Here is a 27390-nt window from a genome sequence, read left to right as displayed (position 1 = left end):
GGAGGAAGCACTGAGGGTGCTTCTGATCGATCTGTTTGATTCCTAAAATACTGCTAAGCTGGTTCTAGGGCATGTGGTGAGGGAACCAATCAGACAGAAAGACATACTCTCCCTCATCCTTACCACTCTGCCAGCTGTAAATGTATTACTGACGCTATCAATAACAGTGACTATCTCACAGTCCTTGTGGAGGCAAAGTCCCGCCTTCACGTTGAGAATAACCGCCATCATGTTGTGTGGCACTATCACTGTGCTCAATGGGACAGACTTCAAACTGGCAACTCAACGCTGGGCAGCCACGAGGCGCTGTGGGCCATTGACAGCAGCAGAATTGTATTCCAACACAATTTGTAACCTCGTGGCTCAACATATTCCCCACTCAACCATTACCATCAGGCCAGGGGATCCACCCTGGTACAATGGGGAATGAAGGAGGGCATGACAGGAGCAGAACCATGCATACCTGACAGTGAGATGCCAATCTGGTACAAATACAAAACAAGACTGTTTACATACCAAACAGCAAAAGCAGCAAGTGATAGACAGAGCTAAGCAATCCCACAACCAACAAATAAATTAAACAACTCACTGGGGGTAGGGGGCTCCACAAATATTCCCATCATCAATGACAGGGGGTTTGCTGTGCATTAAGAATTTTAGTATTTTGGATCGATTCTCTACACAAGTGCAGATGATCAATAAATAATTGTAAATTAAAAAGATAAGCTGACAAATAATGTGAGCAAAGCTCCAGTAGCTAATAAATGCCATCTTCATAGTGGCAGCAGTTAGAAACCAGGGGAGATGGTTCTGCTAATGTGCAATTATTTAGTATTATTTGTAGTTAGACTATCTTTTGTCATTAGGAAGCCACTAGTACAAAAGAAATACTTTTATTTAGCATCTATTATGACCTTAGAACATCACAAAGCATGGCATGTAAGATGTGCATTTGAAGTGTGTTCACTGTTGTAATGTAGGAAGCATGACAGCCAATTCACTCACAGAAAGTTCTGATGAACAGCAATATGGTAAATGCCATACAATCAGCTCTTTCTAATTGTGTGGACTGTTCTCACTGTGGGAGCATTTTATTCAGTGATCAAAACTCTCACCTTTCCCACAAAATCAGACAGGTTAAATATGGCCATGATGAGGATCGGCAGCCATTCTCCTAAAGTGCAGTTCCGAATTTCAGACTCCAGTCCCGGAAACAGGCAGAGGGTGATGAAGTATGTTAGAGCTATGGAGAGCATGTACGGCCAAATAATGTGGGCTACAACATATCGGTGCAGAATCATGTCTAAAGAAAGCAAATGTCTTGTTATTCAAAACAAAAACCTTTAAGAAATGCATTACAACGACAAAAGATATCACAATGCATTCAATATGATCATTTTGGTTTAAAAGAATAGATATGGCAGGAGTTAAATACCAACAGAGCCAGATTTAGGTTAATAATACTACAAACAGAAATATTTGAGACTATTCATTTTCAAACCCTTCAAAGCATCTGGAAAAGTTTATCCTTTTCCAAAAGTCCACCTCTCATACACATTGATGCGAGCAACTGTGGTAAACCCATTCAGGTTACATACAATATCATTTCTTGTTGACTAGGAGCATTGTACCTCCAACATTTCATTGACTGCAAGTATTAGCTCTTGGGCCTTCTTAGCAGGTTTTGTTATAAGACGAATCCTCACCACAGCTCATCAAGGTGAAAGATATCCCTGGTAGATTTGCCGCCGCATTCTCTTTCCTGGTAGGGATTTATACAGCCTGATCAGCCACGTCCGGTGGAGGAAAACCACTTGGTGCTTCTTTAAGAAGAGGCGCTTGTCTTAAATAAGATGTAGTTTATTGCATATTTGCAACGAGGCACATTACGATGGTTAGACAGACATTGTTAGTGAGACTGTGAGGGACTCAATGAAATGTCTTACTCTTTCAAGGTTCTAAGCTGTTCCCACACCCAAACCTAAGTGACAGCATCATACTAGTCAGCGCTAATGAACTCCTCTGCATTAACCCTTTCAAATCCTTACACCCTTATACAAGCGTCGGGTTAATCCTTACTGAGCCATTTAGATCAGAAAGTCCTCACTCCCAAGCCTTGGTCAGTTTTGATAGACACAACATCAACTAGATTAACGATGGAGGTTATACTATTGACTTCAGCATCTTTGATTGAGTAAGAGAGTAAATTCGACAAAAACAATACAGCCCAAGGACATTATTTAAAGGATCCAGTGTGAGTCCAGGTGAATAGAATATTTAAAGGAATAACTGATTGTATTTGATTTTTTGGCATCAGAATCATGGAAAGGATGGAGCAGGTGACGAAGAAAGTTGCTAAATTGAAGAGAAATGAGCTTGAAGTTGTTGTTAAGGGGGACCAAACGGCAGGAGAGGGAAGGACACAGCTCCGGCAAAAATTATTTGAGGAGTTTGGTTCCAAATCAAATTTCAAGACCACAACTGTTGCAATCCCAGAAATACTCTCACTTTATACACATGGACAGTCAAAATGATGAAGGGTTGGGTAGAAGCATGGTGTATGTAGGAGTTAGATTCTAAAATCAATAGACCAAGCAGAACAGGTTCAAAGGAAAATGGCTTCAACTAAGCTAGTTTGGTCCCAATCTTCTTGCACATTTGGCAAAGTAGGGCAATGAATGACACTGTAGAAAGATGGACAGTAAGAACTTGGGCTAAGTGTGCTCAGGAAGAATCGGCCAGACAGTAAAGGGAATGGAGTGACCACAGGTGACATAAAGGAGGGAGACTAAATTGCCACCCTCTTAATTTTCTCATAACATGGCAATGTCTTATCAATTGGATTGAGTGTTGCACTTCTGCTAATCTGATTGACCAGAGATGTTAACATCCCTACTTGTGGCAGAAATCAGCAGCGCTATTAGGTGGCGGAAGGCAACAATCCATCCCAGACCCTGGGAAGAGGAAGTATTAAGTAGAAGGATTTGGAGAGGATAGCAGTATATGGCTGGATCAGGGAGCCAAGGAGCCACAGCGTCAAGGATTGAAGCAGTGCAGGGGTTTTTAAATCAATAGAGTGAAAATTCTCAGAACTGTGCTAGAACGCAAATGGAATGGCAACACTTCAGGGAGTATTCCTGCTTTAACAAACTGTGTTAAAATGATATTCAGCTATTACCTTGGGCTTTAACTGGGGGATACATGTATATAATACAAATGGAGTATGGATAAGTCTCAGGGCTTTCTTTAGACCATTGGCAGAACAAAAGTAAACAAAAGGATGGGTTATTCTATGGACATCAAGAAGAATTTGTGCAAACAGAAAGGTTACATAATTTACACCAATGGGTATTAAGTGCTGATCATAAGAAATAGGAGGAGGCATTCGCAATTCATTGCTTTGAGCCTGCTCTGCCATTTGATAGAATCATGGTTGATCTGACGTTCCTAGCCTGTGTTTTCCCCATAACCCTTGATTCCCGGGCTGATCACGCACCTACCTATCTCAGACTTAATCACACACAACTTACTCTGTCCCATTGCTCCCCGTTGCAAGGAGTTCCAAAGACTCTCAGCCCTAAGAAAACAAATTCCTCCCCATCTCAGTCTCAAATTGGTGTCCCATTATTCTGAGACTATACCCTTTAGTGCCTGACTCTCCCATGAGGGGAGGCACCCCCTCAGCATTCACCTTGTCACAACCCTTTAGAATTCCAAATGTTTCAATGAGATCGTCTCTCATTCTTCTAAACTCCAGCGAGCAGAGTCCCATCCTGTTTAACCTTTGCTCAGTAGATAATCCCTCCATACCCACCTTCCAGTATCATCCTCGGCAGTGCTGATTGCAACCCAAGAATGAATAAAACTATATAAACAGGGAGTGCCCAAGTGGTCTAGAATCTGAATGGATGAATATAAGCAACAACTTCTGTCTGATCATGTCAATTAAGAATGGCCAACCAGTGGGCTGCATTTCGATCTGTTAATTAATAGAGGACAGGAAATGGAATGAGGGATATTATCACCAAATGTGATATTAAGCCATTATCAAAAACCGAAATTCTAATGTACAGATTGCACAAAAAATGAGAGGAACTCAACTAAAATTTGTTTTGAAAGAAAGAAAGAAAGAAAATTCAGTTAAGAATGAATGGGGATCTTTCAGGAATGTGTGCTGAATGGGCAGAATCAGTGTACGCCAAGGACCTGTAAATACATTTCGAGGTAACACATTCCGATATGAAGTAAGGAATAAATGAAAAATGCACATTACAAAACCTGTAGGGAGAAAAATGAAGAAACCACAGGGAAGAATGTAAAATGACAATGAGAATGACACAGGTGGAAGTTCAATCGAGTGTTGCTCTGAAGGTTAATTGCAACAATAAAAGATCTACCCTTACCATAATTGCAAGAACAGGGAAACTTTCTGGATACAAATGGAGTCAGCACAGATGACTGTGGAAAAATAATTGATGTGTATGAACCAATTACCACTTGAAAGCATCCACTTGACTAACTACTAGTAGCATGCTTGCCAACAATGGGAAGGTCCGCAATTAAAATAAATACCCCGATTTTCCACTCTATTACTTGGCTGGATAGGATTTTACAGTCAATGAGAAGCTATTTTCTAGCTTTGCTGCCTGGGAATGAAGCTCCAACAATTTTCAGATTTCAAAACCAATTTATCCGTATATACTCCCAGGGCGTCAAGTGACAATCTATAAAGTGTTGTCTGCCATCATGGGAGCTATAAATATAAGCGAGGACACACTGAATTGGAAATGAGAACATACAGCATTCCTTTTCCAACAAAGGTGATAAAATACAGCTACTAACCTATTATTCATAAATAGCTCACCAAAGAATTGGATTGATCACTAGGTAATGTAGGATTGTGAGATCTACACTCTTGTGAGTGAACAGCAATAGGTTTCACTGTATAAAATTATTGACAGAGGGTGGTAAGAGAGGGAATCTCATCTGGATCCCTAAACATCTGGGATCTAATTTCAAACAATGTCAAGTCCCACATACCTTGTATGCTCATACAGAGGCAATCCTATGCTTTTCAGGTGCTGGGTGTAGAATCACATCTTTGTGAAAATACAGGTAAATGGGGCTCAATGTTATTTCAATGGGGTCAATCTTACCCATATAACCCACTTTATTGTTTTCCTTTTCAGGAAGAGATCTCAAAAGATACTTGAGAGCATGAAATATAGTGCAGCAAGACTTGCAGAAAGGCACAATGTTCCATGTCAGAGATAATGTATAACCAAAAAGCTAAGCAATACATGTAAATGGATAAAGAATTGGTTAGAAGAGAGGTAGCTATTACTGGCCAACATAAATGACCTGGTTTCAGATTGCAATGCAAACTGCTCAAACTGGTCAATAATATTAAACTGGGTAGGCTTTCAGGAGTTAGTAGGAACTGCAGATGCTGGAGAATCTGAGATAACAAGGTGTAGAGCTGGATGAACGCAGCAGGCCAGGCAGCAGAGGACCAGGAAGGATGACATTTCAGGTCTGGACCCTACTTCAGAAATGGGAGAGGGGAAGGGGGTTCTGAAATAAATAGGGAGAGAGGGGGAGGCGGATAGAAGATGGATAGAGGAGAAGATTGGTGGAGAGGAAACAGACAGGTCAAAGAGGCGGGGATGGAGCCAGTAAGGGTGAGTACAGGTGGGGAGGCAGAGAGGGGATGGGTCAGTCCAGGGAGGACAGACAGGTCAAGGGGGTGGGATGAGGCTAATAGGTAGGAGTTGGGGGTGGGGCTTGAGGTGGGAGGAAGGACAGGTTAGGGAGGCAGGGCCAAGCTGGGCTGGTTTTGGGATGCAGTGGGGGGAGCGGACGAGCTGGGCTGGTTGTGTGATGCAGTGGGGCGAGGGGACAAACTGGGCTGGTTTTGGGATGCAGTGGCGGGGGTGGGGGGGGAGGGGAGATTTTGAAGCTTGTGAAATCCACATTGATACCAGTGGGCTGCAGGGTTCCCAAGCGGAATATGAGGTGCTGTTCCTGCAACCTTCGGGTAGTATCGTTGTGGCACAGCAGGCGGCCCAGGATGGACATGCCGTCTAAGGAATGGGAGGGGGAGTTGAAATAGTTTGTGACTGGGAGGTGCAGTTTTTTAGTGCGAACCGAGCGTAGGTGTTCTGCAAAGCGGTCCCCAAGCCTCAGCTTGGTTTCCCCAATGCAGAGGAGGCCACAATGGGAACAGTGCATACAGTATACCACATTGGCAGATGTGCAGGTGAACATCTGCTTGATGTGGAAAGTCTTCTTGGGGCCTAGGAAGGGGGTGAGGGGGGAGGTGTAGGGGCAGGTTATCTGCCAGGTGTGGTCGGGTTAGAAGGGAGTGTGGAGCAGACAAGGGAGTCCCGGAAACAGTGGTCCCTCCGGAAAGCAGATAAGGGTGGGGAGGGAACACCTACGCTCGGTTCGCACTAAACAACTGCACCTCCCAGTCGCAAACTATTTCAACTCGCCCACCCATTCCTCAGACGACATGTCTGTCCTGGGCCTCCTGCAGTGCCACAGTGATGCCACCCGAAGGTTGCAGGAACAGCAACTCATATTCCGCTTGGGAACCCTGCAACCCAATGGTATCAATGTGGACTTCACAAGCTTCAAAATCTCCCCTCCCCCAACTGCATCCCAAAACCAGCCCAGCTCGTCCCCGCCTCCCAACCTGTCCTTCCTCTCACCTATCCCCTCCTCCTACCTCAAGCCACACCCCATCTCCTACCTACTAACCTCATCCCGCCCCCTTGACCTGTCCAACCTCCTGGGCTGACCTATCCCCTCCCTAACTCCCCAGCTACACTCACCTTTACGGACTCCATCCCTGCCTCTTTGACCTGTCGTCTCCTCTCCATCTTCTCCTTTATCCATCCTCTATCTGCCTCCCCCTCTCTTCCTATTTATTTCAGAACCCGCTTCCAATCCCCCATTTCTGATGAAGGGTCTCGACCCGAAACGTCAGCTTTCCTGCTCCTCTGATGTTGCATGGCCTGCTGTGTTCCTCCAGCTCTACACTTTGTTATCACAGACTTTCAGGAGTGCAAATAACTAGCACTCAAGGCGGCACAGTAGAAAATAATGGACTTAACTTGCCATATATTGTCTGAAATGAAGTCATTTTACTCCTCCTATTCTTTGCCACCTTTATGTGGAGTTGGGTTTTGCTGACAGGGTCCATTTTGGCAATGGGAATCCCCCCCACTCCATCCCAGGAGACCGTTGTGCATTTAAGAAGAATCCTGAAGTCGGAAATATGATCTGTGTTTCAGTAGGGTCAGAAGGTTCAAAGGAAATTTTGTCCTGGAAGGAGATCATTGGCATGTATTGTCCTCTGGGAGGATGAGCTAAATGGCCTCGTCCAGCTGTACTTAACTTCATGATACTTTTGACCTCTAAGCTGATTTTTTTTTTTAAGGTGGAAGGCAGTAGATCACACTGTTTTGATCCCCTGTTTCTAGCAGAGGCTATACAATACGAAAAGAAGCCCAAAGATGATTGTTGGGCTGAAGTGAAACCAATGTTCCCATTCAGAGTTCCATTCATCCCAAGTTTTACTTCAGCAATGATTAAAGGTGAGACACAAGGGAAAGCTTCTTCCCATGTGCATTTTATCAATTAAATCAAGTTAAAGTTGCCTTAATGTGATTCTCATAAAACAAAGTGCTAAGTAACTCCTATTTTATAGTTATGCATTTTGCATGCATGCTATTTCATGCTTTTCTGATTTTACAGCCTAGTGATTTTTATTGAATTGTACAAGTGAGACCTGAAAGGATATTAGTCACTTTAATCATTCATAACTCCTGAGGCAAGAACAGGTGTTGCTCCTTGTTGGGTGGCTTAGATTTTTTTGAAAATGTACTTAAGAGGTGCTACCATGCCATTTTTCAAAATTTCAGCACACACTCATGAAAGCAAGTCGGAAATCCAAATTGTCCTGCCACCTTATCACTTATGAACTACTTTGCAAATTTGTGCCTTGGAAATCTGGGCCTGCCAGCAACCAGGTTAAATTTCCTGATGTGTCCATTAATCCTTCCTGAAGTTTTGTTCCCCACAAATTCCCTTTGATCGTGAGCATTCACCTATCACCATCCACTTCACCATCTTTCAATTAGGTGACATGATGGCCTAGCGGTATTATCGCTGGACTGTTACTCCAGAGATTCCCAATAACATTCTGGTAGACCTAGGTTCAAATCCTGCCATGGTAGACGTTGGAATTTGAATTGAATAAATATTTGGAATTAATCATCTAATGATGACTGTGAATCTATTGTTGATTTTGTTAAAAACCCATCTGGTTCACTAATGTCCTTAAGGGAAGGAAACTGCCATCCTTAGCTGGTCTGGCCTACATGTGACTCCAGACCCATAGCAATGTGTTTACCTCTTAACTGCCCTCTGGGCAATAAATGCTGCCTAGGCAGTGATGCCCTCATGCTCTGAATGAATAAAAGAAAATCATTTCCTATTTCAAAAACTGTAATTAAACTGGCTCTGCGTTTTAAAAAATCTGAAGAAATGAACATTGAAGTGAAAGACGCTGAAGTTTTACAGGTTTCCTTTGTTGCTAAATTAACTGTTTAAACTGCTTTTGTATGTTTGTGTCAAAGATCCAAATGGCAACCAAGATAATTTCACCAGCAAGAATGACACAGATATTAAGTATTTTCAATAAATTGATGTCACCAGCTCACATCAAGATTAGCTTCAGGCCCAAAGCCCAGGCCTTCCAGACTTCAGATTGTAGGAGATAAGATGTATGCTTCAAGAAGCTCAACACATGGCCTTATGAAGGAACTGCCTGAGAAGGTTGAACCTCAGATAGGTAATTCCCCTGTTTCCCAGGACCCCTCCACAAACATCTGGGTCCCAGCTAGATTTGGGGATAGTCAGTACCCTGTTGAACTGCAACACATTGCAAGAAGATAGTCATAAATTTGCAGAAGGGTCATATAATCTCAACACAGATAACTGCAAGGTCTTACCTTTTGGTCACAAAATAAGGAGATTACACATTATTTGGAAAGTAAGACACTAAAGGGGGAGCAAAATGATCTCAGGAATACAAGTATACAGGCAACTAGAAGTAAAAAGACCACAATAAAGCAAATGAAACATGATGGGTTCTTTATAAAGAGACAGCATAGAAAGGAAATTTTGCTAATCTTGAATTAGAGTCAGAGAGGTCTACTACAAGCAAACAGGCCCTTCGGCCCAACTTACCCATGCTGCCCAGTTTTCATAATTAAACTAGTCCCATTTACCTGCATTCGGTCCATATCCCTCCATACCTCTCCCATCCATGAACCTGTCCAAATGTTTCTTAAAGGACAAAATTGTACTCACTTCCACCACTATCTCTGGCAGCCTGTTCCATCACCCTCTGTGTGAAAAGTTACCCAGGGACCCTTTATATCTCTCCCCTCTCACCTTAAACCTATGCCCTCTGGTTTTAGACTGCACTCCCATGGGGAAAAGCTGTTGGCTACCTACCTTTTTTGTGCCTCTCGTGATGTTATGGATGTCTATAACGTCATCCCTCAGTCTCCTACACTCTAGGGAAAAGAGGCCAAGCCTCTTAGAACATAGAACATTACAGCACAGTACAGCCCTTCAGCCCTCGATGTTGTGCCGACCTGTCATACCGATCTCAAGCCCATCTAACCTACACTATTCCATGTACGTCCATATGCTTGTCCAATGACGACTTAAATGTACCTAAAGTTGGCGAATCTACTACCGTTGCAGGCAAAGCGTTCCATTCCCTTACTACTCTCTGAGTAAAGAAACTACCTCTGACATCTGTCCTATATCTTTCACCCCTCAATTTAAAGCTATGCCCCTCATGCTCGCCGTCACCATCCTAGGAAAAAGGATCTCCCTATCCACCCTATCTAACCCTCTGATTATTTTATATGTTTCAATTAAGTCACCTCTCAACCTTCTTCTCACTAATGAAAACAGCCTCAAGTCCCTCAGCCTTTCCTCGTAAGACCTTCCCTCCATACCAGGCAACATCCTAGTAAATCTCCTCTGTACCCTTTCCAAAGCTTCCACATCCTTCTTATAATGCGGTGACCAGAACTGTACACAATACTCCAAGTGCGGCCGCACCAGAGTTTTGTACAGCTGCAGCATAACCTCTTGGTTCCGGAACTCAACCCCTTTATTAATAAAAGCTAAAACACTGTATGCCTTCTTAACAGCCCTGTCAACCTGGGTGGCAACTTTCAAGGATCTGTGTACATGGACACCGAGATCTCTCTGCTCATCTACACTGCTAAGAATCTTACCATTAGCCCTGTACTTTGCCTTCCGGTTACTCCTACCAAAGTGCATCACCTCACACTTGTCTGCATTAAACTCCATTTGCCACCTCTCAGCCCAGCTCTGCAGCTTATCTATGTCTCTCTGCAACCTACAGCTTCCAGTCCAGGCAGCATCCCAGTAAATCTTTTCTGCAATCTTTCCAACTTACTAATATCCTTTCTACAATATGGCAACCAGGACTCCACAAAAAATTGAATCTTGTTTGGCTCACAGCTGAAGTATGATGTGTAATTCTGGCTGATGAGTTATTTCAAAGATATAGAGGTGCCATTCTCTCACATCTGCTGTAGTCCATCTGCAACTGTTCTATGACATCCATCATTAACTATGTCTAGGGTGACTCTTCTTTTCTGCTGTCCTCCACTTTCCCCTCAAGAAGAGATCCTGTGATTTTCAGCTCTATTCAAATGGCACAAATTTCCTTTCCATGTCAGTTTTTAGGAGAATCTTTCACTCTTGAAAATTCAGGCACCTTTTCACTTATTTTATGCTCTGTATTTGGAATTTTAAGCATAAGTCTTAGCATCCACATTTCAAAGATGTCGATTTTCTTCTGAAGATCTGTATTTCTTGTGCCAGTTTCCAAGGGATACAGGAAAAAAATAGATTGTACTGTCAGATGAGGTTCTTTTCCCGTGTTACAAACTTGGGTTTTCTTGTTCTTCACACATCCTTCATATTCACAAAATTATGTCTGGCTGTTACTATCTTTTTCTGACTTGAGCTTTCTATTCTAAAATCGACAAACATGCCTACTATTGCCGGGTGACACCATCTGCTGTAATCTGTCTAACGGTCAATAAATCAGTATATTCTTGAGAGATATATTCATACTGTAGCATAACATGTGACCTGCAGACATAAAGGTCTCGCACTCCACCCTGCCACAGATTATCTGAAGCATGACATGCCATTTGAAGCTTGGCTGCACTATGTCACATCATTGCTTAATTTAGTCCAACCACTTATGTGTCTGTAAATGTCATGTCTACATACAATATCTAGGTCTAATAACTGCCTTTTGGATTGCTCATTACCACAATATCCATATCATGAGTCTTACATTAAGAGGGATATCATAAGCATTATCACATCAAGTAAAATCATCTTGGAGGCAAGTGTACATTGCCATCCACATTCAATTTTCTTCTAATTTTCTGGCTTCTTTTTCTTCTAACATATTACTTCTTTTTTGTTTTTGACTGTTTTAGAATTTACATTTAATCCATATTCTATGCATGCAGATTTTCAATTGATATTTTGCAGGACCTCTAGATAAATTCTATAAGTACAACTGTGTACTCAGAGTATCACTAGTTTGTTACTTTCTTGCCTCCCATCTTTACCTCTAGGAAGGATGAGACTGGAGGCCATCAACGTACGATAATCACCAATAAATTTAGAAAGGGAACTCAGAAGAAACTTCCTTAAAGAACGATGAGTAAAGTGAAACCTACAACCACAGTAGTTCAGGTGAATGTCTGTAAGGGGAAGCTAGAGAGCGTATGGGGTTATGCCGATATATTTAGATGAGAAACAGTGAGAAGAAGCTGAAGTAGATCATAAGTAACAGCTTGTATTTGTTGGGCTGAATAGTCTGTCCCCTGTGCTGTAGCCCACTTATTGCATTCTCCATCCATACACATAGCTGACTCACTGCACCATGATCTCCACAGGGTACGGTAGGTAGCCAAGTCCGGAATCCACCCCTACTGAAATGGGAAAATTGAACCCCATGCTGTTGACAACAATGTGATCCACAACTCAGCCCTCTACTGTACTCCCTGTACACTCATGACTGTGTGGCCAAAATTTGTCGGAACTCCATCTACAAGCTTGCTGACGATGCCATCGTTGTGGGCTAGATATCAAACAATGATGAGACAGGATACAGGAAAGTGATAGAAGGCTTGGTGAGGTAGTGCAAAGATAACAATCTCTCCCTCAGCGTCAGCAAAACTAAAGAGCTGGTCATTGACTTCAGGAAGCGAGGAGGATGACACGTCCCTACCTAAATCAGTGGAGCTGAAGTGGAGGGGGTTGTGGGTGTCAAGTTCCTAGGAGTGACGATAACCAACAATCTGTCCTGGGCCACCCACGTTGATGTGATTATCAAGAAGGCACAATAATGCCGCTTCTTCCTCAGGAGGCTAAGGAAATTTGGCACGTCCATAAGGACCCTCACTAACTTTTACACACCATAGAAAACAATTTAACTGGATGCATCACAGCTTGGTATGACAATTGCTCTGCCCAGGGCCATAGGAAGCTACAGAAAGTTGTGTACATACCCCAGACAATCACACAAGCCAACCTTCCATCCATCAAAATGAAAAATTACCTCTGAACCCTGGCCAGGTTCTCCTTAACTTTGACTTTGGTGCATCAAACCTCATGTAGACTGCAGTGGCTGGAATATCCTGGTCAGGTGCATCAGACTGGGGGCTTTCCATTATACCGTTTTCCTGAAGAGAAAAATAGCAGGAAAGGCAGCTGTCATTTCCAAAAGCAACGACTAGGATGCGTTTTCAGTTTGAGCTAATTAATCTTGGTAGTGAAGGGGCAGATTCTCATCAATACCATCTCAGGCATTATCCCTAGCCCACTGCTCTCTAACTGGTGAAATGCAACATCTTAAGCACTGGCACTCAAATTGACCTTTCAAGGTGGATCAGAACAGAGCAAAGACTAACTGGCTGTTTATCTACTGCCTTGTCCTTTTCACCCTTACTGTATGGTGGGGTAGGGCTGGGGAGCTAGTGGTGGTAACATTTGCTAATCTCCACCAGTTTTGCACTGCTCCTGTTTCAAGAGAACTCATTTTAGTTTTGCGAGAGAGTCCACACAGATGACAGCGAGTCTGTTTTACAAACCCCTGGAGTCTTTCACCATCACAGGGAAGATCCAAGTTGGGGTGGGTGGAGAGCAGACTGTTGCTGAGGCAGAGCGTAAGGCGAGGTCCAAGTGGCTGTCGGATTGAGTCCAGAGAAAGAGCAGACGAATCTTACAGATATCAACAGCAGCTGTTACCTCCAGGCTGTCAGTCACACAGCCAGACTCTGCTGCTGTGTTGCTGGGAGTATCGGCGCTAGCCTCATTTTGCAGCTGTCCCAAATATAATGTCGAGGTTTCTTCCTAATCAGCAAATGGGCTGTATTTTTTTTTGTTATTTCAACACTGACTGCAGCCAAACAACAAAGTGGCCGTACGGTGGCTCAGTGGTTAGCACGGCTGCCTCACAGTGCCAGGGACCCGGGCTTGATTCCAGCCTTGGGTGACTACATGGAGTTTGCATGTTCTCCCTGCGTCTGCGTGGATTTTCTCGGGGTGTTCTGGTTTCGTCCCACAGTCCAATGATGTGCAGGTTAGGGGGGTTGGCCAGGCTAAATTGCCCATTGTGCCTATGCTCGGTGAGTTAGCCTTACAGGGATAAGGTGGATCTGGGTGGGATGCTCTTCCAAGGGTCAGTGTAGTCTTGATGGGCTGAATAGTCTGCTTCCACATTGTAGGAATTCTATGGAAATGAAAAAATATTAAGAATGGATGGCTGATCATCCATTTTATACTATTCCAGGGCTGCAGTCTAAAAGTTTGATGTCTAATTTCCAATCTCCTTCAGTGTCGCAGCCAGTGATTTTCTAATTTCAGCCTGATTGGGCTTTTGTTTTAAATACAGTCTATTTGAATGTTTGTATCCATTAGTAACTCTTTCATATCCTCTCAAGATAGTGCTGCAACTCAACATGTATTACCTAGCTTTGTAAAAATGGATCTAAAGCAATAATTAACAGCCCTTACCATTCTTTTCCCTTCATGAACAAAATGAGGTTTTTCACTTCTAAATAATACGAATCCTTCGATAAGTAACTTTTTGGTGTTTGGGTGCAGTGGTAAGGTCCCACTCGCACTGTGGGCTCATCGTCTATGACTGAGGGCAGAGGAATGGCGACAACAATTTAGCCCCAATTTCCTGAGCCGTCTGCACGGTGAGGCTTTTGACCATTATTTTTGGTATATGAATAATAACAAAGGGTACCTTAACATTATAGTGAGCTGAAACCTATCAAACGGAGGAAGGGTAGGACTACTGGGTCCAAGAAAGCATCAGTGGATCAATGAGATGTAGGAAGGCCTCCACCAGAAGGTGGCACTGGAGGCAGAGAGATGAACTGGCCAGCCGCCGTGGGGCTGTCAGTGCCAGGAAGACTGTCTTTGGCAGGCTGGTGGTGTGTGCACATGGCTATGCATAGCACACAGCACAGCACCTGCTATGAACGCAGGGAAAGAGTGACAGAAAGGAGAAGAAGCAGAGGCCTGGGAACTGTCAGCTGCAGCGCAGCAAGAGCGGCTCACAGCCTCAGAGTGGCTGGAGAAGCGGGAGGGAGGTGCGGCCATCCTACTGCTGGAGCTCGAGGCAGTCAGACTGGGCAACGCTAGAGTCTGAAAGGCCACAAGGACAGGAGGATACCCTTCACCCCGGGACACCAGCTAATCTGGTTCAAGTGACCATGTAGGATTGGCAATTGGAACTCCACTGACTGAACTGGTAGATTCAAAAACAGGATGAAGCTCTTTGCAATCTGTAGGTGGATCTGGACCATGAGTATCCTTTGAAAATAGTTTGCTCCTCAGTCAAATTTTTCTATTAATGGTTTTAAATATTTGATGCCAGTGAAATAAAGGAGCCTGTTTTATAATCTTTGTACCATCTATGTGCTGGAGTCTCATGTAACTGAGAGGTAAACAGGAAGCTATCAAAACAGCAATCTCAGATAATAATAAGCAGCAAGAAATCTGGAAAAAAAAATCAGCAGATCATCTGTGACCGAGAAACAGACGTAATGGGCCAGGATATTAGTGCAGCAGTCACAAACTCAACTTTCTGACACGATCTACACCTACAAATAGCCTTGCTGGCCTGCACGACAACACAGCTCCTATACAGAAGCACTGAGTGCCTCCAGGACGTGGGAGTTGTCTGCCTGGTGACATCAGCAGGTAGCAGCCATGTTTGAGGCTGCCCCTGCCTCAGTGATTAAGAGCAAGAGCTTCTTAAGGTAGAGCATTTTTGCAAAGTGTCCATGGACAGGCAGGAGCAGCAATCTCGTTGCTGCTTGTTGGACCCACTGACTTTATATTGACTGGGACTCACTGCATGCTGGGAGCTTGGATGGGCCAGACTTTGGACGGACCACTCAGGAGGGTTTCTTGACACATTATGTAAATAGTCCAAACAGGGATGGGGTTACAATGGACCTGGATTTGGGAAATGAAGCCAGCCAGGTGAGTGAAGTTTAAATGGGGACCATTTTTGGAGTAATGACCATAATACACAGTGAGTTTTAAGATACCCATGGATAGGGATAACAGCAGTCCTTGGGTGAATATGTTAAATTGGGGGAAGGCGAACTACAACAATATAAGGCAGGAACTGGGGAATGTTGCTTGGAGGCGGCTGTTTGAGGGTAAATCCACATCGGACATGTAGGAGTTTTTCAAACAGTAGCTTATAAGAGTTGAGGGGAGGCACCTTCCGACAAGAATGAAGGATACGTATGGCAAATTACGTGAACCTTGGATCACCAGGGATATTATGACCTTGATCAAAAAGAAAAAGGAAGCATGTGTAAGGTCTAGGAGGATGGGAACTGATAAAGCCCTTGAAGTATATGAAGAAAGTAGGGAAGAACTTAAACAAGGAATTAGAAGGGCTGAAAGGAGCTGTGAAAGATTGTTAGCAAATAGGATTATGAAGAATCACAAGGCTTTTGTACACACAAAAAGCAAGAGGGTAGCGAGAGAAAAGGTTGGTCCACTCAAGGAGAAAGAAGGGAATCGATGTGTGGAGCCAGAAGAGGTAGGTGAGGTCCTAAATAAATACTTAGTGTTGGTATTCACCAAAGAGAATGAAGGATGATCTCAGGGAAGGGAGTGTTGAATCTGTAAGCCAAGTTGCTACTAAAATGGGAGAGGTGTTGTGCGTCTTAAAAAGTATTAAGGTAGATAAGTCCCCAGGTCTTGATGGAATCTATCGCAGAATATTGAGGGAGGCAAGAGTACAAATTGTTGGAGCATTGACAGACATCTTTGTCCTCTTTGGCCACAGGTGAGGTCCCAGGAAACGGAAGAATAATAAATGTCGTCCCATTGTTTAAGAAGGATAGCAGGGATAATTCTAGTAATTTCAGGCCTGTGAGTTTCACAAAAGTGGTAGGAAGATTATTGGAAAAGATTCTCAGGGACAAGATCTATAAGCATTTCTAAACAAATGGACTTATAAACAATAGACAGTGTGGTTTTGTGCAGGGGAAGTTGTGCCTCACTAACTTAATTGAGCTTTTTTTAGGAGGTGATGAAGATGATTGATGAGGGAAAAGCAGTGGATGCTGTCTCCATGGACTTCAGTAAAGCCTTTGACAAGGTCCCTCATGGCAGACTTGTACACAAGATGAAGTCACATGATATCAGGGGTGAGCTGGCAAGATGGATGTAGAACTGGTTTAGACATAGGAGACAGAGGGTAGCAGTGGAAGGCTGCTTTTCAGAATGGAGGGCTGTGACTAGTGGTGTTCTACAGGGATCAGTGCTAGGACCTCTGCTGTTTGAGATCTACATAAATGATGTGAAGGAAAGCATGGCTGATCTAATTAGTCTGTTAGTTATTACAGATGATACAAAGATTGGTGCAGTTGTAGACAGTGAGGAGGATTATCGGAAGATACAACAGGATATAGATCAGTTAGAGGCATGGCAGAAAAATGGCAAATGGAGTTTAATCTGGACAGATGTGAAGGTCAAGAACTGGTAGAAATTATACAGTGAATGGCAGGACCCTTAGGAGTACTGATATGCAGATAGATCTGGGTGTGTAGGTCCACAGATCACTGAAGGTGGCAGTGCAGGTATCTGAGGGCGTAAAAAAGGCCTATGGCATGCTTGCCTTCATTGGAAGGGGCATGGAGTATAAGGATTGACAAGTTATGCTGCAGCTTTATAGAGCTTCAGTTAGGCCACACTTGGAATATTGCAAACAGTTCTGGTCGCCACACTATCAGAAGGATGTGGATTCTTTGGAGAGGGTACAGGAAAGGTTTACCAGGATGTTGCCAGGTATGGGGGACTTTAGCTATGAACAAAGATAGGATAGACTGGGCCTGTTTTCACCGGAATGCAGGAGGTTGAGGGATGACCTGAAAGAAGTTTATAAAAACGTGAATGGTATGGATAGGGTGGATAATATGAGGTTTTTCCCAGGGTGGAGGAGTTAATTACTATGAGATACAGGTTCAAGGTGTGCAGGGGGTTGAGAACTTTAAAAGAGATGTGTAAGGCAAGTTTTTCACACAAAGCATGGTGAGTACCTGGAACACATTGCGAAAAGGAGGTGGTGAATGCAGACACATTAGCAGCATTCAAGAAGCACTACAACAATACATGACTAGGAAGGGAATAGAGGGATTATGGATCCTGTAAGTGAAGGCAGTTTTAGTATGGAAGGGCAAAATATGTTGGCGTAGGCTTGGGGGAGCCAAGGGGCCTGTACCTGCGCTGTATTGTTCTTTGTATGTTTGGCAATCCCAAAAGGTATCACTCCACAAGGTTACTGCTAATCCCCATGTGGATCTGACTTCTCCCAAGGCTGTACCTAGACCATATCCAAAACAGTACATCGTCCGGCCCTACCTCTCCACAAAGGACTCCAGTAAATTCATATCTTCTACTGACAGCTGCACTTTAAAATGGACACTACTTCCAATGCAAAGCACAATCCATGGCCGGGTTCCCTCTGGTTGGACCTACAGCACCAGTTTAGCTCAGAGACTCTTTCCAATCTCCGCAGAAATTCAAGCAATAAACTCTTACACTCTCCACAGACTGATCTGCCAAGTATTTACTTTTTCCAGCAATCTTCTTTTTTTACACATCCACAGTAATTTGCTTTTGGGCAAGAGGGGATTCACCATCTCCATTCAATTACTCCCGGTTAGGTGTTTAAATGTTATTTTGGGGGAAACAGAAGTTATTCATGCATGCCATGGCTCAGTCTTTGGCCACTTGGGGTTGGTGGCAGCCTGTTTAATTAGCAGATCCAAACCCCTGGGAACAAAAAGGGATGGAGGTCAAGAAAGTTTGGATGAGAATTCATTGAGCTGAGCTTTGTTTCTCCCTCCACAGGCACCATTTGAACTGCTGATGGTTTCCAGCACGTCGTATTTCTCCTAAAGATAGAACAGTTTTGGGGCTAGTTTAGCCAAAGCAAGGCAAGGAATACACAGGTTCCTTTAAGAAGTTTACTGGTTTAGACTTAGAAGGTGAAAGAGAAACATCCAAGTGTCACAGAATAATGGAGTAGTTTAAAATGGAAGCAAGCCATTCAACCATTGAGTCTGTGGGGGCTCTTTTGAACACCTCTCTAGTTGGTCCCACATCCCCTGGTTCTTCCCAAAGTCCTGGAATTTCTTCTTCTTCAAATAAAATTTGAAACTCCTTAGAAAGGTGTTAGTCTATTCCCATCACCTTGTGAGGTTGTGCACATCTTAACTAAATTATTGTTCAAACAGGTTTTCCCTAACGTTGCCTCTAGCTTTCTCATCAACACCTCAACTCTGTGTCCTTGGGTTATCAACCCTTCCATGAATGGAAATAATTTATTTTTATTTACCCGGTCTAAATTTTACATCAGTTTAATGCTGTAGGAAGCTGAGGACAAAAAGAAACAACTGTTTTTTTTTAATCCTGTTAAAAGCATCAGTGTGGTGAACTCTTGTCATATTATTTATTTGCAAGGATAGAAATTGGCCATTTCCCTAGTATCTGACTGAATCACCCATATCAAAACAATAATACAAAATTGTATCAAATGTTTCTACATTGGACAGCCAAAGGTGAAATCTTGGATAAGATTAATGTTGCATGTAAACTTTGTTGAACTTCTCTCTAATAATGTCCAGTGCTTACACTCCCCTGCCTCATCCACAGCCTCCCTAGCAATCCCAACAGGTATTATTATCACCACCCCAAGACTAACCTATCACTCCCAAAGTGTGCATCCCAATTAAAAGTCAGCTCGAATCTTGTCACACCACTTTCCCATGACTGAACCAACTGCATTGGTCTGGTCTCAGCCGTGTAGTGAATCACTGAATTTACTTCACTGAAGAAATGTTGTGAAATTTCCACTAGTTTCTTTACTGCCAGTAAGTGCCAGAACATCAATTCTTTTCCAATCAAAAGACAAGACCTGTGTATCAAGGAAATCATGGACCTCTCTTTTGTCCAGGGAACAGATTAATCAAGCAATCTTTCATGAAGGCAGCCATGTTTCCTCTAACCCGAAAGGGCACGTTTGGAAGATGAGTGAAACAGAAAAAACTTGCAAATCACAGAAGCCAGTGTCCGGTGTCCCTGAGAGAGATATCCCCTGTATCACGCTAGACCAAGAGTTCCACTCTTACAATATAAAGTAAAAACTTACGAATCTTACTTCCTCTGTATTGACATTATGATGGACCCGGTAACCAGGGCCCTGATCCACATGACTTTTGTCCTTTAGTCGCTCGTGGCCCCTGCTGCTGTGGGAGGTATAGTATCGCACAAATTGCGTTCTTTTCACCAGCAAATGCAAGATGAAGCACATGCTCTCCATTCCGATCGAAATGAAGAAGAAGGCAATGGTGTTCTTCCTTTCATCAGAAACCAGGAACTTGGTGAAGATTCTGCTGAGGGAAATGATGACACCAGCAGTGCCTGCAATGGAGAAAAGAAGCTCACTGTGTTTATTATTGACAGTGGAAACCAACAGCTTTCCTGCTCCTCTGATGCTGCTTGGCCTGCTGTGTTCATCCAGCTCTACACCTTGTTATCTCACAACCTCCCATCGGGGGCTCTTCCTGCCCACCACCCCACCCCTCCCTCCTTCTAATTAATTATGGTGTTGGTAATTCAACATTCAAAATATCAGAGAGAATTGAAGAGCAGGGAAGTCAAGCTAAACCTACAACAAACATTGATTAGAATGCACTTAAGCTACTGCGTCTAGTACTGGCCCACATATTTTATAAAGGATATCGAGGCACTCTGCAAAGCTGCAGAAAAGATTTGCAAATATGCCAGAAACGTGTGCATTGCAAAGGTCTGTTTTCTCTTGAAACAAGATAGCTGAGGGGTGACCTAATGCTGATTTTCAAAACGATGCAAAGTTTTGATGCAGTGGGGAAGAGCATAACTAGAAGTCATCAGTTTTAAAACAGTCACCAAAAATTCCAACAAGGAATTCTGAACAAGCTTCTTTAGGCAGGGTGGTGAGAATTTGAAACTGGTCACCACAAGGTGTGGCTGAACTCAATAGAAGCATTGAAGGGGATTCAAGGTCAATATGAGGGAGAGTGGAATGTCTGAAATGGTCGATTGCAGTCAGAAAACATAGGACGAGGTTCAAGAGGAACATAAATGCCAGTGTGGGCTGTGGGGCTGAATGGCCTATTTCTGCGCTGTATATCCTAAATAGCCATATGTAAACATTCAGCCATTGCAGAGTAAATAGAATGCTCAAGGTTGAAAGCAAAGGCTATAGACTTATATGATACCACAGGCCATTCAACCCATCATGCCCATGCTAACGTTTTGAAAAAGTTAGTTCCCACACCTCAGCACATTCCACATTGCACTGCAGAATCGTTCTGTACACATGAAGTGGTGAAGGTTCATAATATGTTGTTACTTAAGGACTTTGAATCTAAAGTGGAGGAAAAAGCAGATTTTCATTTCCAGTTTTGTGAAGGTCGAACTTTTGCTTTAGGTCAGAAAATTAGTTTTTTAGTGAGTTCAGAACAGCATTTCCAAGAATTTCTAATTTACACTAAATGACAGCCTACAAGATCAACATTGTGGTATTTGCTGATTTGAGTTTTACAGCCCAAAAAGAGAGAACAAGAGGCCAGAAGCCAGTTTGTTCAGACAGAAGTAGTATACAACAGCAGAAATGCTGTTGGTTGTAGTCTCTGTAGTCCTGAGTTGCTTTAGAAGTCAGGGGGAAGAAATCTCCAGTAACAGAAGACTGCGAAGGTGTTGTAGAGAAAGACATTCCACGAAGGATGAGTCCAATAACCCACACAAAGCCATAAGCGGGCTAAGTTAGCAGCTTATTCTAAAGGGCAGACACGAAACGAAGAAAATAACATCAAGTGAATACAAAAAAGTCTACCAAAAGGAAACCAAATATAGCTGCTCCACCTGAAGATTCTTAGATCTAGTGAGGTGACAGTGATGTCTTATCACTGAGGTTTGAGTGTCCATAAGGTAATGGTTGGAGTTTCTTTCCAATATTTGCAATGAAGCTGGTTGAATAGTTATCAAATGTGTTTTCTTTGTGTAATAAACATCAATGTTATTTATGTTATGTAAAGATATTTTGGCAATCTTTGAATATCTTCAATAGCAGACCACCATCATAAACAAAATTTTTTTTAAAAAACCCTCTGATTTATCAAGTCAGATTTCACTTCAGAGAAGTTCTGAGGGTCACCAGACCTGAAACATTGACTCTGTTTTTTCCTTCACAGATGCTGCCAGACCTGCTGAACTTTTCCAGCAACTTTTTTTTGTTCACTTCAGAGATCAAATGTCTCCAGCACTGCCATCAAGTGGGATCATAACAATAGGATTGCTTAACAATGAGGGATTCATGGCTGAGCACAATCGTGCCCACATATACAGCAAGGGTAACTGGACAGAATGCCCAAACAGAAGCATCAGCAGCTGATTCCTTTGGCCAGGCCAGGTCACTGAGGACAGGCATCACTTTCCAAATGGTGTTCACTTCGCAAAGACTGAGCTTCGAAATTAATGCCCCCCTCCCCCCACTGGGAGAAATGGCATATGATCATATTGGGAAATCTGCCTCTCCAATAAACATGCCCTTTTGAGGATAATTCCTTCCCTGTCATGACAAATCACAAATGTGTTAATAAGACAAAGTGAAATTCTGCTTTTGGCTTTGTGCATTATGAAGTCAAACTCACCTTTGAGCTGAACCTCCATTCCAAGCTGAAAATGAATTGATGTGACCTGGCAGATAAAACGCAGCCCGACCTTAGATTACAACAGGTCCAGAGAAACAGACAATAGTGTTGCCAACTCTCCAGGATTGCTCTGGAGTTGCAAGGAATTGACAGTATATCTCCTGATTCTGTTATAAACATTTATGGAGCAAATTTCTAGACCTTTTTTGTGCATTTTTCCTTGTTATAAAAATGTTGCAGACCGTGGGGGAAAGATTGTTTGACTGCAAAAAGATGGTCAGAGGTGGGAGCTCACCATAAACTTCCAGGAATGGTCCGATAGAGTTGGCAACTCCAACAGATGGTAGCAGAAATTAATTAGTTCCCAGGATGTTTTACACTTAGCTGTGTTTAAATGAGAAATATGTATCGCTGGCATTAAAACTGTTGATTAGACGCTTTTCCAGAAAGAATTATATTTTTTTAATCAATGTTTGGAGTTCTGTTAAAAACCACCGACTGGAATTGTTTAAAATAAGTAAAGTACTCACTTTCACCTGTCATCACCCCTTGTGTGTAGCGTTTGGGCAACATTCCAGTGTAACCATAGAAACTCGATTGCTGCACTTCATTGAAAAGAAAGAAATTGCACAAAGTAAATTGTTGATTCAAACAGCCTGTTGCTTCCATTTAAGCCCAATTTTACTGTGGGGGAGGCATTCTGCAATGTCTCAATGTGAGGTCTTTTCTCACCAAGTAACAAGGGACCTCAGGAAGCAGTGTTTTCTCACTGTGCCTCTAGAGTGGGCTCCATCGCACCTTAAGCAGAGGCCTGGGGTCAACTGATGATTGGACGGGATGATCCCAGAATAATAGGAGACAAAAATAACATCTAAATGGCTGGGAAGAGTTCGGAGCAGGAAATAAACACAATAAATGTGAGTAAATTACCAAGTAAATGCTCCATCTAACCATCAGCATTAAACCAGCTCAATAAACTTTCCCCACTGACTGCCATTTTCAGGCAGTGGTCTCAAATGTTCCACGTCTAACTTTAACACAAGCACAGCTTCATTTGCACCACAGCATCATTTAGTGAAAATGTTTGGAAGTGCACTACAGCGCTAGCGCACTTCAGATAAAGAAAACAAAGTGTTGGTACGTTTACAGCACAGAAAGAGAACAGTTGTGCCCTCTCTGTACATCAACTCACCTCATCCTACAGCCCCACCTTTTACACCTCCTGTTACACTTGTCAATTGTCATTTTCAGATTCATGGGGTAGTGAAGCGTCTGATGTTCTGGCTGACACTGTAGGGAGGGTATGCTTTATTAATAAAGGAGAGGCAGGTAGTACTGAGGAGGTGGGGAAGCTGCAGAAGGATTTAGACAGTTTAGGAGAGTGGTCCAGGAAATGGCTGATGAAATTCATTGTGAGTAAATGTGAGGTTTTGCACTTTGGAAAAAAGAATACAGGCATGAACTATTTTCTAAACGGTGAGAAAATTCGCAAATCAGAAGTGCAAAGGGATCTGGGAGTGTTGGTCCAGGATTCTCTAAAGGTTAACTTGCAGGTAGAGTCCATGATTAAGAAAGCGAATGTAATGTTGTCGTTTATCTCAAGAGGGTTGAAATATAAAAGCAGCGATGTACTTCTGAGGCTTTATAAGGCTCTAGTTAGGCCCCATTTAGAATACTGTGTCCAATTTTGAGCCCCACACTTCAGGAAGGACATACTGGCGCTGCAGCGTGTCCAGCGGAGATTCACACGGATGATCCCTGGAATGGTACGTTTAACATATGATGAACGGCTAAGAATCCTGGGATTGTACTCATTAGAGTTTAGAAGGTTGAGGGGAGATCTAATAGAAACTTAACAAGATAATGTATGGCTTAGAAGGGGTGGATGGTAGGAAGTTGTTTCCGTTAGGTGGGGAGACTAGGACCTGTGGGCACAGCCTTAAAATTAGAGGGGGTAAATTTAAAACTGAAATGAGACAACATTTCTTCAGCCAGAGAGTGGTGGGCTTGTGAAATTCATTGCCACAGAGTGCAGTGGAGGCCAGGACGTTGGATGCCTTCGAGGCAGAGATCGACAAATTCTTGATCTCAAAAGGAATCACGGGCTATGGGGAGAGTGCAGGGAAGTGGTGTTGAAATGCCCATCAGCCATGATTTAAATGGCGGAGTGGACTTGATGGGCCGAATGGCCTTACTTCCACTCCTATGTCTTACGGTGTAAAGTGCTGCTCAATGTTTCGCAGCTTGTATGATACCACAATGAGAGCCCATTGCTCCTACATTGTTAGTTTACCCATCGACCAGAGCCCCAGGGAGTAATCACTACTTGTCCAATATGCTCCCTGGTTTTCTTTCTGCCTCCAGGATATTGATCCCTTCCAAGCCTACACTTCCTCACTGCAACTGAGATCTCACCGAATCTGGTTTCCTCAGTACACTCCTTGGTGGGGCCCCCAAATCTACATTTTACAATTTACAGCCAAGATCATTCATAATTCATGGCTCATGCCAAATCCTCCTCACCCATCACCACCGTCCTCATAGTGCCACACTGGCTCAAGATTTTCATGCTTTATAGAAAGAGGAGGAGGCCATTCAGCCCCTTGAGCTGTTGTGTCATTCCATTAGATTGTGGCTGTTTTGTATCTCCAAAGTAAACTGGCCTAAAGCAATCCAAACAATCTCAGATTTGAAATTTGCAGTTGACCTTTCCAATCGTAATTTGGGAAGTAAGTTCTGGATGTTCTTAATTTAAAATTGGAACATTCAAAGCCTTCCATTGCCTGTTCCCCTTATCCCAATAACTTCCCTTCCCATCATACAGCTCCACGTTCAATCTTTCTCAGGAACCATCTTACTCCTCTCTCCCCTCACCTTCTGATCTCTCACTGCCAGCTATTCCTTCTAACACTATTCCTGCATTCTTTGCACCTTTCTTCCTAGATGCTCCTCCCTCTCTGCTTTCAAAAACCTTCTTAAAACAATTCTAGCTAAATTGTTACAGAGCCCCGCTGCACCAGAAGAGGCCATTCAGCCCATTAAGTCTGTACCACCCTATCTACACTAACTCCACTTTCTAGCACTTGACCCATAGCCCTAAATGTTAGGACATTTTAACATCCTTTGTAAAGGTTTTGCAGTTTCCTGCCTCTGCTGCCCAGTGTTTTCCAGATTCTCAAACCCCTCTAAACCTCCTGCCTTTCACCTGAAAATTGTGGCCCCTCATTACTCAGCACCAGCATCAGATATTCTGCTCCCTGCTCTGCAAAGTGAGAAGAGCTGGATAGCACATGCCATAGAACATAGAACAATATAGCGCAGAACTGGCCCTTCGGCCCTCGATGTTGCGCCGACTTGTGAACTAATCTAAGCCCCTCCCCCTACAGTATTCCATTATTATCCATATGCTTATCCAAGGACTGTTTAAATGCCCCTAATGTGGCTGAGTTAACTACATTGGCAGGCAGGGCGTTCCATGCCCTTACCACTCTCTGAGCATTCCTCATTCATTTTCCAAGAGGTGCACAATGTTGGGACAGGGACCATGAACAGGGTAATGAGGAGAGTGTTGCAAGATGAGTGGGCGGGGGCAGGAGAGCACTAGAATGAGGAATGAACCTGGACTGCGGTGTCGCAGATTTTCTCTTGCACCTAGTGGTCATTTAGAATTGGCCCTGACCGACTGTAGTTTCCATCTGCAGTCACTGAGGTTAAAGATTGAAACAATCCAAAAGAGGTGGGAAAAAAAATCCATAAAGTACCTCTCCCAACCTTATGCACCTCATGAAAAATGCACGAGGAATGCCACAGTCTGCCCTGAGGTTCTGCCATTTCTTGCAATATTGTGCACTCCTTAATGACACCCTCATCTTTTATTTCATCTCATCTTTCTCACCCTAGTTTCATCTGAGCACTTAGATCAGTGTGTGCAGGTAGCCTTTTCAAGTTTTAGCCTGTACTCTTTGTTGTGAGTAATCCTAATGTGGCACTAAGCAAACCCGCGAAACCATCGCGCATCAGTGATTTTTCCTTTCTCAGCTGGGAAAACGGAATTGATTTTGTTTAAAATGCAAGGACGTGGAGGGAATGGAGGATGGCTTGTGCTATCCAGCTCTTCTCACTTTGCAGAGCAGGGAGCAGAACGTCTGATGCTAGTGCTGAATAATGAGGGGCCGCAATTTTCAGGTGAAAGGCAGGAGGTTTAGAGGGGTTTGAGAATCTAGAAAACACTGGGCAGCAGAGGCAGGAAACTGCAAAACCTTTACAAAGGATGTTAAAATGTCCTAACATTCAGGGCTGTGGGCCAAGTGCTAGAAAGTGGAGTTAGCGTAGATAGGGTGTACAGACTCAATGGGCTGAATGGCCTCTTCTGGTGCAGTAGGATTCTGTAACAATTTATCTAGAATTGTTTTAAGAAGGTTTTTGAAAGCAGAGAGGGAGGAGCGTCTAGGAAGAAAGGTGCAAAGAATGAAGGAATAGTGTTAGAAGGAATAGCTGGCAGTGAGGGGAGAGAGGAGTAAGGTGGTGCCTGAGAAAGATTGAACATGGAGCTGTATGATGGGAAGGGGAGTTTTTGGGATAAGGGGAACAGGCAATGGAAGGCTTTAAATGTTCCAATTTTAAATTAGAAAGATTAAGGACATCCAGAACTCACTTCCCAAATTACGATTGGAAAGGTCAACTGCAAATTTCAAAGTGGCCGTTTGGAATTGGCACTGTAGTTCCCAGCCCCACTCACTGAGGCTCAGGACTGAGGTAATCCAAAAGAGGCAGGGAAAAAAATCTGTGAGGAAAGTTAACGACAATTGCATGCGACACTCAAAGGGAAGCTGAAGTGCAGCCTTACCTGTGCATCCAAAAGCCACAATGCCCACTGCCACCAGATTCATGGCATATGCCTGCTGTACTGTAAATAGCTCCAGCCAAATGTCACAGATACTCACAAACATAAGGGGGCCCAAAGCAAACAGGTAGCCTGTCACCAAACAAACAAAAAACACAGGTA

The 27390-nt window shown here is 43.3% G+C and overlaps 1 protein-coding gene across 8 annotated transcripts in view; it reads right to left on the bottom strand.

Moving 5' to 3' along the window:
* Nucleotides 1-27390, bottom strand: part of slc29a4a (solute carrier family 29 member 4a) — a 135542-nt gene that overhangs the window by 12874 nt on the left and 95278 nt on the right. For 7 of the 8 annotated variants that reach the window (XM_059653913.1, XM_059653912.1, XM_048552821.2 and 4 more), the window contains 5 exons: nt 27232-27360; nt 22916-22990; nt 19841-20112; nt 12707-12830; nt 1116-1303 (listed from right to left, as the gene is read on the bottom strand). In XM_059653913.1, coding sequence (XP_059509896.1) covers nt 1116-1303; nt 12707-12830; nt 19841-20112; nt 22916-22990; nt 27232-27360 — 788 coding nt within the window. The remainder of the gene's footprint in view (nt 1-1115; nt 1304-12706; nt 12831-19840; nt 20113-22915; nt 22991-27231; nt 27361-27390) is intronic. The other variant, XM_048552826.2, reaches the window with a different exon arrangement.

The sequence above is a fragment of the Stegostoma tigrinum genome, chromosome 23 (genome assembly GCF_030684315.1).
Source record: "Stegostoma tigrinum isolate sSteTig4 chromosome 23, sSteTig4.hap1, whole genome shotgun sequence".
In the NCBI taxonomy this organism is placed as follows: domain Eukaryota; kingdom Metazoa; phylum Chordata; class Chondrichthyes; order Orectolobiformes; family Stegostomatidae; genus Stegostoma; species Stegostoma tigrinum.
Note: the sequence above shows the minus strand (reverse complement) of the source record. Positions and strands in the feature narration are given on the sequence as shown.